General features: G+C 40.8%; 1 protein-coding gene across 3 annotated transcripts in view; it reads right to left on the bottom strand.

The window, feature by feature from the left end:
* Positions 1-14661, bottom strand: part of frrs1b (ferric-chelate reductase 1b) — a 29496-nt gene extending 14835 nt beyond the window's left edge. Inside the window, exons 1-10 of one of the 3 annotated variants that reach the window (XM_031300171.2) lie at positions 14543-14661; positions 10928-11132; positions 10692-10843; positions 9919-10013; positions 8416-8551; positions 7106-7294; positions 5970-6068; positions 5743-5890; positions 3879-3992; positions 515-630 (exon numbers count right to left, since the gene is read on the bottom strand). In XM_031300171.2, coding sequence (XP_031156031.1) covers positions 515-630; positions 3879-3992; positions 5743-5890; positions 5970-6068; positions 7106-7294; positions 8416-8551; positions 9919-10013; positions 10692-10843; positions 10928-11123 — 1245 coding nt within the window. In that variant the 5' untranslated portion in view covers positions 11124-11132; positions 14543-14661. Of the gene's footprint in view, positions 1-514; positions 631-3878; positions 3993-5742; positions 5891-5969; positions 6069-7105; positions 7295-8415; positions 8552-9918; positions 10014-10691; positions 10844-10927; positions 11138-11452; positions 11540-11754; positions 11779-14542 lie in introns of those variants that run through there. The other 2 variants (XM_035998084.1, XM_031300172.2) reach the window with 2 other exon arrangements.
* Between the last annotated feature and the right edge of the window lie 216 nt (positions 14662-14877).

The raw sequence follows: 14877 nt of genomic DNA, 5'->3' as shown, positions 1-14877 counted from the left end.
TATGTTTTCTCGCCTCGCAGATTTTCTTGTATTGGGGTGGCTCCTAAATCGTGGTTGCAGCTGCCGTCGCGTGGTCCTGCTCAACGCCCTGCTACACCCAACTACACCCTGCTATGCCTTGAACTGCTACAACTATTTTCTAGTCATAGTTCTATTATCTTTATTGTTACCATACTTGTCACTGTTAATCATACCAACTGCTATAATGATTATGAATCACAATTCTCTCTATCTGTATATCTGTATCAGTGCCTCTGTGTCCCAACCGGCACCAGCAGATGCCCACCCACCAAGAACCTGGGTCTGTCCAAGGTTTCTGCCTAAAAGGAAGTTTTTCCTTGCCACTGTTGCACTAAATGCTTGCTCTTGGGGGAATTGTTGGAATTGTTGGGCCTTTGTAAATTATAGTGTGGTCTAGACCTACTCTATCTGTAAAGTGTCTTGAGATAACTCTTGTTATGATTTGATACTATGAATACAATTGAATTGAATTAAATAATATTGGAGCTCTCACCTGAAACCACAGCTTTTGTCCCAGCAGAGTTGTATCAGGCCAGCAGTCTTTGTAGTGGCGAGCAATGATGATGGCTGTGCTCACCGTCCACATCCAGACAGTCAGCATTAACACACCTGAGAGGACAGACCATATTAAGTGATTTTATAGATATTTCGGGACATCTGAGCTTGGATTAATAGAGTTAATGAATGTATGCCCCAAATGTATGGAGATGCAGTCTGTTCGGTCATATGCAGCATTTAATGGGCCAAAACTGTTATGTTTGTTTGTCCTTAAAGAGCCCCTATTACGCTTTTGTGGATTTTTCCAATCTTTAAGTTTGTTATATAGTTGTTTGTGTGTATGTAATAGATGTATAAAGTATAAAAAAAAGAAATTTCCCTCCAAATGGAGCTTTCCCTTAGCCTGGCTCCGCCCTCCTACTTACTTCCGCTCAATTTTCATTTCCCTTCAGTACTCCGTCTGGGTTTGCGGTATATTCTTAGGTTTTCTCCGGTCAAATATTTGGCGGTCCAATCAGCGAACAGAGGGAGTGTCTGAGAACGATGACGTTGAGGACGTGCACTAGAAAGATGCGAGCGAAGCCATTCGGTCCATTGTGGCAGCAATGCTGCCGAATATCCAGAAGTTAAAGCCTGAGCGAGAACAATCTTTGCTGAGTTGTGTTGGTGGTCCAATAGTTTTAAACTTCAACAGAGTGGACTCAACAATGGAGAGAGGCCAGACTCTCTGTACAAATGAAATGTACGAGAGTCTGGTAGGACCAGGCTAGCTTTCCCTCCCACGGACAGCACTTTTTCTCAACTGCCTGAAAACGCCTCATCCACATTCCTGTTTGAAATTCATCAATTAATGATGTCACTGATTCAGAATGCCAGCCCAGTTTATCATCTGTGCTGCCCATTGGTGCTGCCTGAGCAAGCACAGCCCACCCAGTGGCTTGTTTGAATTTGGTTGACCAATCCCAACAGAGTGGGCCAGCTGACCAATCAGAGCGGACTGGGCTTTTCAGGAAGGCGAGCCAAGAGCTCAGACCGAGACCTTTTTTACACAGGAACCAAAATAGTCCCATGTATAGGTCCTAACCTGGAAGATCTTGAGTTATTGCAGCTGATTTAGGATCAGATTGCTGCAGGGCTGTCTTCGACTAAAGAAATTCTTAGTCGACCAACACTCATGATTTTGTCGACTAATTGATTAGTTGATTTAACCGACAGATCTGAGCTTCTCCACAAAGAATCAGGCAAAAACACCACTTTAAATTAGAGTTGTTCCGATACAAGCTGGAAATGCCTCCGATACTGCCTCAAATGCTGGTGTCAGTATCGTTGAGTACGCACGTCTATGCACTGATCCCATGCTACGAAATTTAGCCCCGAGAAAAATCTACTTTAAAGTTATCATGTTCATCATGTTCTTTTACCGTTATGATTGCCTGTCAAACTAAATAATGAAAGAAAGTTCTATGGCATCCATTCTCTGTAGGTATTTGTTCATATCTTACACAGACTTTAACGCAATCATATCACAAGCTGATATATATAGATAGATAGATAGATAGATAGATAGATAGATTATGGCAATGCCTTTAGGAAATTATTATATAAATGTGAAGTTTGAATATATTGAATGAACCTTGAATATATTGAAAGAAAGTCTGAATATATTGAATGAAAGTCTGAATATACTGAATGAACCTTAAATATATATTGAATGAACCTTGAATATATTGAATGAACTTTGAATATATTGAATGAAAGTCTGAATATATTGAATGAAAGTCTGAATATATTGAATGAAAGTCTGAATATAGTGAATGAAAGTCTGAATATATTGAATGAAAGTATGAATATATTGAATAAAAGTATGAATATATTGACTGAAAGTCTGAATATATTGAATGAAAGTCTGAATATATTGAATGTATATTGAATGAAAGTCTGAATATAGTGAATGAAAGTCTGAATATATTGAATGAAAGGCGTGTTGACGTTAGCCTGATGAAAGGGACCTGCCTGACCAGAGAGGTTCCTTTCATTCGGTCTTACATGATGAAAAAGTGAATAAACTTCTTCATTGGTTGCTCATCACATACCCACAATTGCTTTGAAACAAAACCAATTTAACAAAAACATTTTTTTAAACATCTTCATCAGACCATTAGTTCCTAATACTGTAGGTTTCTGCGAATGTTACAAATTATTGTTTTAATCCCTATATGTTACTCAAATAAAAAATATTTATTATATATTGTCATTTTAGTTACTTTAGTTGCTAGATCTTTTTCCACAGCGCTGTGTGTCACCAGACGGTGTAGAACAATCTGGCTGCACAAGTTAACATTCTGGGATAGGGAAAAAAAAAGCTTGTTTGTATTGCTTTGAACCAATCACAATCGTCTTGGGCGGGGCTTAGCCCAGGATGCAGCGACAGCACCCTTGCAATATAGATAGCCGAGATAGAGGAAGGGGAGGAGCTTTACGCTTGAAGATTACAGACTGTTGTGTTGTTGCTCTGTCCAACCCTGTGGTATTGTGAGATGTAATGAACATGGGAGTCAAGCCTTTAGTCTTTAAATTAATGGAGTTTTAGACTATTAGGGCGCTTTCACACCTATCGTTCAGTAACTCGGGGGCCATTCGGGGGTGAAGTTGCAACAATGTTGCATTTTTCATTTGTTCGGTTTGTTTTCACAGTGCACTTCAGTCAAACGCACCAAACACTGTAAACACACGTCACGCGATCGAGACGGTTGCCCGTTTGTTGAACAGAATATCCGAAACTCGCAGACACTTCTGCTCTCAGAAATAATGGAGCAACACCACATTTTAATGTCTTGGGTTTTCTGGTTCTGCTTTAGTGTTTCTAATATTTTAGAAGAAGGCGAAAGATGAGCAGCTGACAGACAGCGAGTGAAGGAGAGAGAGAGATGATGTTACACAGACGACCAGTGATATGTGGTCATATTAGGTTATGGATCTGAAAGTTATCATCCCTTAAATCATATATAAGTCGGTAAATTGTGTGCAAGGTTGAAATTATAGGCTAGTAAATGCTCTGTTTTTGGCTCACTTCCTGTTTTTGGGTCAGATCGCGTTGACACCTGAAGTGAACTGAACTCTAGTTCACTTAGAAGTGAACAGAGACCCCCGTTTTCAAGCAGATCAGAGTTGGTTTGTTTGATCTGCACCAGAGTTGGAATGAGATTTAACAGCAGCCCAAACCAACCGGACTATCAGACCAAACACTCCAAGGTTCGTTTTAAATAGACCAAACGAGGCAGGTGTGAAAGCAACCTAAGTGGTGTTAATATACAGAGCCCATACTAGACCGATATATAAGCAAACATTTCTCAACCAACCATGGAACTTGAGCAGCAGGGGGGAGCGGGAGCCAACCAGATCCTCCGGATATCCAGTGATCGCCTTCTGATTGGTGGAGATCAGAGGTTGCTGATTGTGTCTGTGGATTACACCTGCGGAGAACAAACTTTTGACAGCTCTGCATTATATTTGCACTAAACTTCATTTTGCACACACACAAAACATTAACACAAGAACATTCATGTTGAACTTAGTGTAAAATTGTTTTCCAGCAGTTGTTAAAGAGGAAGGAATGTGAGCTATTCTCAGATGTGACTCAAGCAAGTATTCTCACTGACTGTCAAAACTAGTCAGATCGGAATTCACATGACCCGAGGTGTGAATAACCAATTTGGTTTTAACACGTCTCACACTGCTGAGTAGATTACTGTATTTGGGATGATTATCATAATACAATAATGAAAATTTCATTTAATGTTATAGGCATTTAACCATTTAACACTCACCCCCAAGATACACTATATATTACAAATTGGCACTTCATCAATTTAGTATTGTGATTCCTTAAAGTTAGGGGGCTCACAAGGAACAGATTAAAACAGTAATGGATAAAATGGAAGGCTGAGATATCCTGACTGTTAAACTAGATTTATGGTCACAGCGGTGTTCCGGGCGTGAGGTGCGCGAGCTATAAAATGACGCACCATGGCTGTCGTTTCCAGCACGAGACTCCGCAAGCTGTCGCGGTGCATGGTCATGCACCTCAGAATTTTTGTAACTACGCACCCACTGTGCGCGCTGCACTCTCAGTTCGACACGGTCGGCTAGGAAGAGCAGGTTCGCCAGTCATTTCGATATGGAGATAAACAACAGTCACATTAATGATTTAAGTAGATCATTGTAATGTTTGGTGGTACGTCGGTGTTTATCTTGGATGTGTTTACTACTTATCCAAAGTTCATTTAGCCTACTATTTAAATGTATAAGTGATTTTTTCTTATACGACAGGCTTAAAGTTTTTTGTCATACCTTCACAGTTTTGACTGCTGACATGGCAGTCATCTTCAGAAGCGTCACGTGATGTTGCTGTGACGTCTACTGTGGGTGTGATATATTTAGTCTGTGTCATTCCACCTGTGTGATGGAATGACGCTGTGCCTCCCCCCCCCTCCCCCCCGCCTGCCGGTCCCCCAGACAGCAGGGAGAGTCTAAAAATAAAAGTATACAGAAAACCAACACACACAGACCAATACTTACTCTGGTCATCAGAACACCCTGCGACACATAAACTATCAGTCGTCCGAACACTATATGACCGGGCCAGTTTCATAACAGATAAAAAGGACAGAGAGGAGGAAGAAGAGCACATAAAAAATGCACTCACACACTGCCAATACCCAGGTTGGGCTATAAACAAGGGGAAAAGGGAGGTCAAAATCTACAACAAAGAAGAAGGAAGAAAGAAGACAGAAAAGAAGAGAGAAAGCCGAGGCATGGTCACATTACCATACATCAGAGGGATCACAGAGTGCATCCAAAGGGTGATGAGCAAACCCCACATAAACACACCCGTAAAACCAAATGCACCAGGTTCTTGTACATCCTAAGGACCAGATTGACCCAGAGAAAAAATGTAATGTGATATATGAGATCGCATGACAGGCATGGGCCTGTCATGCAATAAAATATATATTGGGGAAACAGGCAGACCCTTTAGTACACCCAAGAATGAACACAAAAAAAGAGTGTGAGAAGGAAACATCTGGAGCGCGCACCCGTGCAATTAAAGAAAAGGCGGAGCAGGAGAATCTGAAATCAGCCATCTCAGACCACTGAAAAAGAAGTATGATCATGGCCTTACATAGCCATCATGAAAAACACATGAAGTCATTGCTGTCTTACCCTGGTGAGATATACCATGTGTAAGAAACAGGAAGTAGCTCTGGTTTAAGTTAAACCGGCTCTCCCCCTGAGGGACGCAGATGTTTCTTTGGAAACGACATTGGATGACCCCATCGGCAAACCTCCACGCCCGACCCCACAGGTCCTCCTGGAGACACAGAGTGTTTGTTAAAACAAAGAGCCACAGTTACTGTATGCTGATGATCAGTGTGTGATTGAGAGTGTACCTCTGTAATCAGCTCAGGGGGTGTTCGGCCTGAGACATAAGCCGCACTGATGGTAACTCTGCCTCCATCATTCACACACAGATAGACGTCATCATTCCCCTACAGTGGCAGAAACATATACATACAGTACATCTATTTACAGCTATCTTTTCACTTCCCAGAAGTTGTTGGGTTTCTAACTGTAAAAAGACCCTGAACACTTCACAGTGAACACAATCACAATGATAACACATCAACTAATTACTCTAAACTGTTAACATCCCCAGAATTAACAGCAAGAAAAGATCATCCATCAATACCAAAGAACTGTATTTCTGTCAGAGAGCTCAGGTTATTATAGTAATCACTACTTTAATTTCCACTTGGTTTGGTGACAACCCATTTCCAAATAATGGAGTCCACTACCCTGGTAAAGTCCCAACACCCGATGTAGTTTATTGTGTTAAATGTAGATTATATATTGCATATATATCTGCTAGGAATGTTACATTCAATTTGACTTTTAATTTTAACGATCCAATTACATTTTCAATTTAAACCTTTTATTCAAACAAGGATGGCAATGTCACAATAAAAGCCACTAGATTGCAGAAGGGTACTTTGCAACACAAGTTTCTCAAAGTTTACAAGTTGAAAGCGAATGCACCATTGCGGTAGTCGCCATGGTGTCTGGAAAAGTGCAGCTACAGGCTACCGCTAAGCTAACACTACGCTGTGTCTTTGGCTGCATGCCACCAGCTGGTAAGCTACGCTGTGCCTGTTGTTTTTTTTGCTTTAAATGTGTGCATACATGGAGATTAGAGAAATGATAGTGGAGGAGTTGCCGATATTGCTTTTGATTTCGAAATCAAAAGCGTGACACCCCTAATATTTATAGTTTACTTAATAACTGACAACATGAGTGAAATACAACAAAGTTTGTTTTTTTACAAAAAATATTTAGATTCTTTTAGCTTCAAAGATAATTTCTGACCTTCGAAAACTCTTCAACAAGGTCCACTTGGAATTTATCCGCAAATCATGTTGTTGTTATATTCATTCAATCTAAAGATTTCTGCCTTTTGGAGGCACTAATGTGCAATGTTTTTTTTGTCTTTTTAGTGGTGGAAACCAGTACATTTTATGATGAAACTCACCATCCATTTGTCCAGAGACAGGGCAAAGGACAGGTAACCTTCAGCAGGCCCACTGAGTTCGAACATCACACCCGATCCTTCTTGATCACTCGCAAAGGACAGGAAGAAACAGTGGGGATCTGACTCTGGGTGGCAGCCCACTGGGTCTCTGAGGCAAGATTTACTGTGGCCACACCCCGCTGAACTAAACTGAAGAGGAAAAAGACAACAGTTCAGACATGAAGCTGACAATATTATTTTAAATGATCTAGGTATTCTGGAAAATCTACAACCCTGTCTTTAAACAGTTTTCTTTGGAACATCTTTCTACTGGAGAAATAAAATGCCAACTGTTGACAGTGTCTGTGTTGTATCTAAAGCATAGGGACACTTCCTGAAAGAACATAGTGATGCTATTGGATTTTAGTTGCAATTTTTGTGTGCACCATGAACTGAATTCTATGTAACGCCGTTGTAGCGGCAAGGAAGGGAAAAGAGGGTTTTTTGCAATGTGGGTGAACTGATCCTTTTAAAAATACTTCATGTATGTGGTACACAGTAAACCACCTGGGTCATGAATGGGCTAAGCGTCCATTACCACACCCAAGGAGGTTATGTTTTGGGTTCGGTTTGTTTGTTTGTCTGGTAGCAGGTTTATGGAAAAACTACAGGCCCAATTTTGATTAAACTTCCACTTCCAACAACCACTACATTTTGGAACAGATCCAAATCACGGTGCAGTTACATACATAATTTCATAAACATTGCGAGATAGGGCATGGCCTTGGCAAACATTTGTACTCTCAGGCTACATTGACATTGCAACGTTTTGGTTTAAAAAGAATATCTTTTGCTACGTTTACACCTCTCATTCCCCCTGGTCTGGCGTTTCAGAGCCCCTAAACCAGAGACATTTGAAAAAACCCGTTTTGGTTTGGAATCTGCGGGGTTGTGTTGCAGTCTCAACGGCCGCAAACGGAGACCTTTGGCAGCACTGACACTGCCACCAATGTTTCTCCGCCTGCTTGGGTCTTATCGGTCATGACATCTCGTTCTCTGAGACTAAAGCTACTAACTTTACCATGGCAACTACCAGCAGCCGCCGGAGTATACATGTTGCCTCCTGTTTATGCCCATGTATACGAGAATGTTGATGAGGTATGAGGTTTGGGCGTGTTAGATTTAATGGTGATTAGTTCTTCTACTGGAGATAAAAACACTCGTGCACGGAGATTGCTTTTGGCTCAAAACTGCGCTTAAAAACCAAAACTTAGCAATGTTAATGTAGCCTCAGAGTGCCCTTCTAGTTCGTGGTGATGTCAGACACTGACCGGTGTGGACAGAGCAGTGGGGCTGGTGGTTTGACCAGAATCAGCAGTTGATGGAACAGCAGTCACTCCTCTAAGAGACACCACAGGACCTGCAATCTTCACCCAGTACACCTTATACTTATACACCACTGTCACACTGCAACAACAAATCAAACGCACCTTGAGATAGTAAAATATAAAACTGAGTAAAATGTCATAGGCCAGATAAACTATAGCAAAAAAAACAACATGACAAAAAGCCTTGTGCTTACTCTTCTTCACAAACCTGTATTACAAGCAGTGTTTGGACCCTTGTATAGAGCTCAACAGTGACCGGCCGCCCACTTTTTGATTCCAGAAGTTTTTTTTCCCCATTCAATATCTTCATTGATGTTTTCAAAAATGCTTAAACTAAGAGTTTTAAGCCTGGAGCCAAGCCAATCAGCTACGAGATGAATCGTGATCAATAAAACACTTAATTCAGCGCAAAAAAAGATTTTGAAAACGGCGAAAAAGGCAAAGGTACAAGACTGTGTACAGAAACGATCATCGACTTCAGTCATGGGCATAGGTGTTGTTTCAACATTGGGGGGGACACATTATATCCTGGGGGTCGTCCCTCATAACATTTTGAGCGTCAAACACAAAATTTCCTGCATTCTGGTGAATTTTTATGCAACAATTTATGATTTTTCTGCAGCAGTCATGGTGCAAATGTCTTTAATTATGTAAAGAAAAGTATTATTCTCCTTGTTGTTCAAAACTTTCTGCATATTCTTAACATCACGTGTTTCGGGATATTTTTTTAGGAATCATGTACTGTACATCTCAACCTTGTTAAAGCCAGATGCTCCAAAGTTTAAATCTGCATAAATCACATCTTTATTTTTCCCACTCTGTTGTGTTATTTAACCCCCCGATGAAGCAAACATACATGTTTTGAGCCCCTTGAATGGTTATTTTTTTCCTCTTTTGGGGAGTGGGTTGTCTTTCATATTTTTTAAGGCGGACAAATCTACCTCTTCTAAATATTGAGGGGGAACATATCCCCTGCAACCCCCCCACCAAATCTATGCCTATGACTTCAGTGGTAGACGCTTGATAGCCATTCCCGCGGATTCGCAGGTGTGGTAAATATTTCCATGGTAACAGCGAACTCCACCAATCAGAGGCGTCACTGTTGATTGTGGGTAGTGTAGTACTTCTCCATGACATCGTAAATTAAACATGTTTATCTTAAAACAAGGTTGAGTTCATAGGGATTTGTGGCTTCTACAGAAGCAGAAACCTTAATTTCACAACCTCAGGGCTTGTGTTAAGTCTACCTTGGATGGTTTGGACATCATGGCTAACAATCAAATAATCAATGAGAAAATTAATGGGATTTTTCACTTCTGGAACTACACTGTTGAGCTCACAGAGTCACAGATTGAGTCATCCAATACAATGACTGTGTCCGGGTCTGTATTTAAGTGCAATCACAGGCTTAAACTTGGAATGAACGGTAGTGTAATGCATACTCACAGAAACTGGACTCTTTGTGGAGGGTTATTTGGAGGTTCCCACACAGCCTGAACGTGAGTCTTTCTCGTACTTCTTGTGTGGCTCACCCCAGATCCCTTCAAATGACAGGGATTAACAGCATCAAACACACAAAGAACTACCTCATTCAAGGGTGTAATTTGGTAGTGACTGTCTGGACATCTCCCTACCAATATCCAGCGACTACTGAATTGTCCCTTGCAATAATTTTGATCAAAAAATTTAAATGTTACCACTGTAGTCCGTCAGTGTCTAGTCAATGTATTTGCTACACAAGGAACAGATCTCGAGTCCCACCTCCCTAGTCTATATCAACAAATATTCATGTAGGGGGTTGTTCCGGTGCTGCCGGAACATCCACCGAATTTGTTTGCATTCTAAACTCCAGTGGATTTATGAGGACTATGGTTAACTGCTCCTCATATCTCTGCAGGGTAAATCCAGACAGCTAGCTAGACTATCTGTCCAATCTGAGTTTTCTGTTACACGACTAAAACAACTGTTGAACGTACACATGTTCCACCAAAACAAGTTCCTTCCCAAGGCTATTTTGCAGAGGTGCGCCCAAGACGATTGTAATTGGTTTTAAGAAATGTCAATAATCTTGGGCCCGTTTTTCTCCCATCCAGGAAAGCTGTGTGGATTAGCCAGACATTCATCAGCTGCTCTGTGGAGGAAGGTCTGGCAATGCGACTATTTAAAGCTATTCAATTTGATCGAAACATTGGTGCTTAGAGGGTGAAACTCCTGAATACCTGATTGAGGCCACACTGTAGTAGCTGGGACTGAGCGGGGTCAGTCAGGACGAAGAAACCCACTGCTGGGGAGTCCAATTTCCCAGCATCCCGAGCTTCTATCAGGAACCCCGTGAAGAATGTGGTGTTGGAGGAGGCAACTTGTAAAGACACTGTGGATGGAGAATGGAAGGACAGACAGCTGTCAGCTAACATGACAGCTATGTGGACTGTAAAACTAAAGTTTAACAGCCTACCTGTGACGTTGTCGCTTGGACTGAATGTGGATGTGTCCACAGTGATGCTGTATGGAGGAGGGGCTAGGCTGGGATCGTAACCATGCTGAGGCACCATGTCTTCACAGGCAACACTCACCTTCCCATTGCTGTATGCTGTGACTGGTTCTACAGTCCCTGCACTCAGCACTGCCAACAGAAAGTACGAACGCCACATTGCCGATGCCTGAAGCAAAAGGAAAGAGGAAATACAGGCACCTATGGAATCTGTCTGTCACAGGCACACCAAGGTTTGGTTATGTTTCCCTAGGTTTGCCTTTTGCTAAGTTTACACTTTACAACACCAACACACACTCATCCGTTTCATTCACTCACACCTTACACCACTGAATTCTACATCTCATTCTGTATATAGTTAATTTGGTCTAATTTGGTTTAATTTGGTTAAATAAAGAATTGTTTAAACATTTAACATGGTGTTCTCCCTCTTTGTTATGACCACCTGAGCCAGGAGATGCCAACTAGAAAATGGGGAAGGTAGCTGAACTCTCTGGAGGGCTTCTAAGAAGCTTTGTGCTGGGGGAGAGACGTGTATGATGGGCTCATGCTGTTGTCATTCATACGTATGTTTATTTATTTTTTTATGGTTTATTGTCTATTTTGTCTCTCCTCAACTCCTGTTGAATGGTCTGGAATATTGTAGTTACTGTGTCATCTTATCTTGATTTTTGTCTGGGTGGGTGGTGATGGTGAAGGTGGTGGGGGGGGATGCGTTCACATTGCGAGTTGTATGTTTTGTATGTTGTTAAAAAATAAAAACTGTTAATCACAAATGAAGCTTCATGAACCATAAGTTGTATTTGTTGATCCCACTAGACGGCGCTCTTGGTTTAAAGAAAAAGCCGTGGCAGTGTGCTTTCAACCCTTCGTTTAACAGAGAGAGCCATCTAGTGGGCTCAGAAAATAAAGAGAATGCTTCATGAAGCTTTGTTTGGACATCCATACTGATTGGACTAACTGTCGTCTCGTTGACTATCCCTTTGCGGAGAAACAGCTGATTGTGGCGCACCTCACATTGGGGGGGGAGGGAGGGATTAAAGGCAGGCCCTGTAGAAAAAGTTTGGGAACCACTGGATTAATATTACCTCTGTATAGTTACAATTTTATTATTTTTTTGGTGCAAGCGGTAGTTCACAAAACCAGTGGTGATATACAATACATAGGAATAGAGATAAATGTGAATATAGATAAGACAAACCGTTGTTACTAAAGGTAGTTATGTAGGGCACAGGTGTGTTTGAGTGCGTGTAAATTTGTAAAAAAAAATAGACAGAAGAGAGAGCAAAGACTGAGCAAATAATACTAGTTAAAGGTCCCATATCATGCTCATTTTCAGGTTCATACATGTATTTTGGGTTCCTACTAGTACATGTTTATATGATTTAAAGCTATAGTGTGTAGCTTCTGTCTCCCCCATGAGGAATTATATGTAATGACAACAAAACCGTCAGAGCATCCACATGATACAAGTCTTCCATGAACGCGCACCGCCCCCCCCCCCCCCACCCCCGCCCCCTTCTCCACGCAGTTGCTAGTCATGATGTATTTAGAGAACGTTGCTAGTAGCCAAGGAGGACACAGATGATTAAAAAAACATGATGAACTCTTCAGAAGAGGTAATTATCTTCACTCTTTGTGGGAAAGTCGCCGGACGACACCAGTTTCTGAACATAGTCATACTGAGAAATACAGAGAGATAGTCTTAATTAGCTTTGTAGCAACTCATTTGGCAATGGCTTGAATGTAACTGAATGTAAGCTGAATTGTCTGAAACGCTCCATTTTAGCACCTGTCTCTTTAAGCCCCCCTACTGAAAAAGCCCTGTGTGCTTTTCTGCACCGCCATTGCATCCAACGACTGTAATGGCACTGTAGCACCACTTCTACCTATATATAGTATAGTTGTGACACAATCACAACTGTACAGAAGTCCTGGCAGCTCGTTTAAAGGCACAATTTCTGAATACTTTCACAGCATTTATATAGCACCTCAACCTGCTTTATAATACAAAAGACATGGACATCTTACTTTTCACAATATGGGACCTTTAAACAAACACAAAATAATGGTGACCTTCCACAGCCGTGCGGGGTTGCTAGGGCTCAGGCGGGGGTCAGCTGGGCCTGCTAGTTTTCGTTTCACTCGTTTGTAGGGTTACAGGTTATATAGCATGACTTGAAAAAGACCGAAATAATGTGATAATATTAACACACATATAGCAAACGGAAAGAGCCTTCAAGTGGCTTATTTTAAGGATAAATGGGAAGTTAGTGTGGCCCTCCAACATGTAGCTGACTCACTGGCTGATATTGTCTCTGTACAGACAGTAGAGGGAGGTGGAACAGAGGCTGACACACTGTCATCAGCTCCAGAACATAATCAGTCGGCTACAGATCAGACTGAGGTCAGCAGGCACTCTGAGATAACAAACTGCCAGGCAGTGGTGGAAGAAGTATCTCTGTTACAAGTAAAAGTCCTGCATTGAAAATGTTACTTACAGTAAGTAAAAGTATGTATCATCTGGAAAATGTACTAAAAGTACTAAAAGTAAAAATCCTCACATTTTAGAAACTGGAAACGATCCACAGTTGTGTCACTAAAGTGTTTAATGGTCTAATCATTTCAGCTGGATTTGTAGGCCGTTATATTGTTGGGTAGTTTAATTTATAATAAAACATCAGATTTTATAAACTACATGTGTTGTGTGTGCAGAAATCTTAATGTGTAAAGTAACTAGTAACTAAAGCTGTCACTTCAGAGCAAAAAGTACAATAGTTCTCTCTGAAATGTAGCGGAGTAGAAGTAGAAAGTGGCATGGAAAGAAAAGACTCAAGTAACTCAACATTTGGACTCAAGTACAGTACTGGAGTAAAAGTTACATTCCACCATTACCGCCAGGTCAGAGTGAGAGCAACTTCATCTGAAAAGTTTCTGTTTGGGAAGAAACTGGCAACTGACAGCTTTGCTTACACTAATAGATCAGAGTTGGCTTGCTAGAAAGTAAACCATAAAATATTAATCAACTTTTTTTAGATTTAGTTCTTATTAAAAATTAAAAGGGGAATTAAATAATAAAACCTCTGCATTCAAGTTCTGGAGTCAAAAGTAAAGTCATATTGTCAAATAAGAGAAATCTCAAAGTTATCCAATGGCTATATAGTAGATATAAGACAAAAATAGAGATATTCAGTTATATTCTAGCATCTCATTCATTTATTGGCTCTTTATTTTTTTATTCCCAGTTGCAGTGACCTGGAGGGAAATGTCTCTTATCAACTAACCAAAGGTTAGTTGATAAGAGACAAAGGTCTAAAGGAAGTTATCTCCTGTGTACACAAGATCACTTTTTCGAAAAATGGCTCGTAGACCTTGGCATAAAGGCTTTTTGGTAAACAGCAAAACAGTTGATGCACACAAGGCACTTATGCATAGTTTGTACTCATACATAAAATACAAACACAGAACAACAAAATGTATTGCAAGAGACCTTCCAACACATGTAAACATTTCTGTTGTCTCACATCTGTCAGACACTTTAAAAAAATGTAACCCAGAAATGAAAGTATTTGGCCTTACCTCCACCCGGTGCTGCCTGTGTCTCTGTCTTCACCCTGAGTGCAGAAAGTTGTGTTGGCCCTCAGAGGGTGGGGCTTCTGATGACTTCACTTCCCACTGAGGAAAAGATAAACAGACATGTGAGTTGTCTTCTGAGAAATACATTCTCCCTCAGCTTCCTGATACTCGAATAATGTTGGACTACATTTCTAAAAAAAACCTGAATTAGGCTGGACGATAATTCAATATGATAATTTATCGTCTTTCAATGGAATCATATCGTGATGAAAACATATATCAAGATACCGTGATATACAATTATGTTGTTTAAAAAATAATTCAAAGCGCATACTAAC

The sequence above is a fragment of the Sander lucioperca genome, chromosome 23 (genome assembly GCF_008315115.2).
Source record: "Sander lucioperca isolate FBNREF2018 chromosome 23, SLUC_FBN_1.2, whole genome shotgun sequence".
Lineage (NCBI taxonomy): Eukaryota > Metazoa > Chordata > Actinopteri > Perciformes > Percidae > Sander > Sander lucioperca.
Note: the sequence above shows the minus strand (reverse complement) of the source record. Positions and strands in the feature narration are given on the sequence as shown.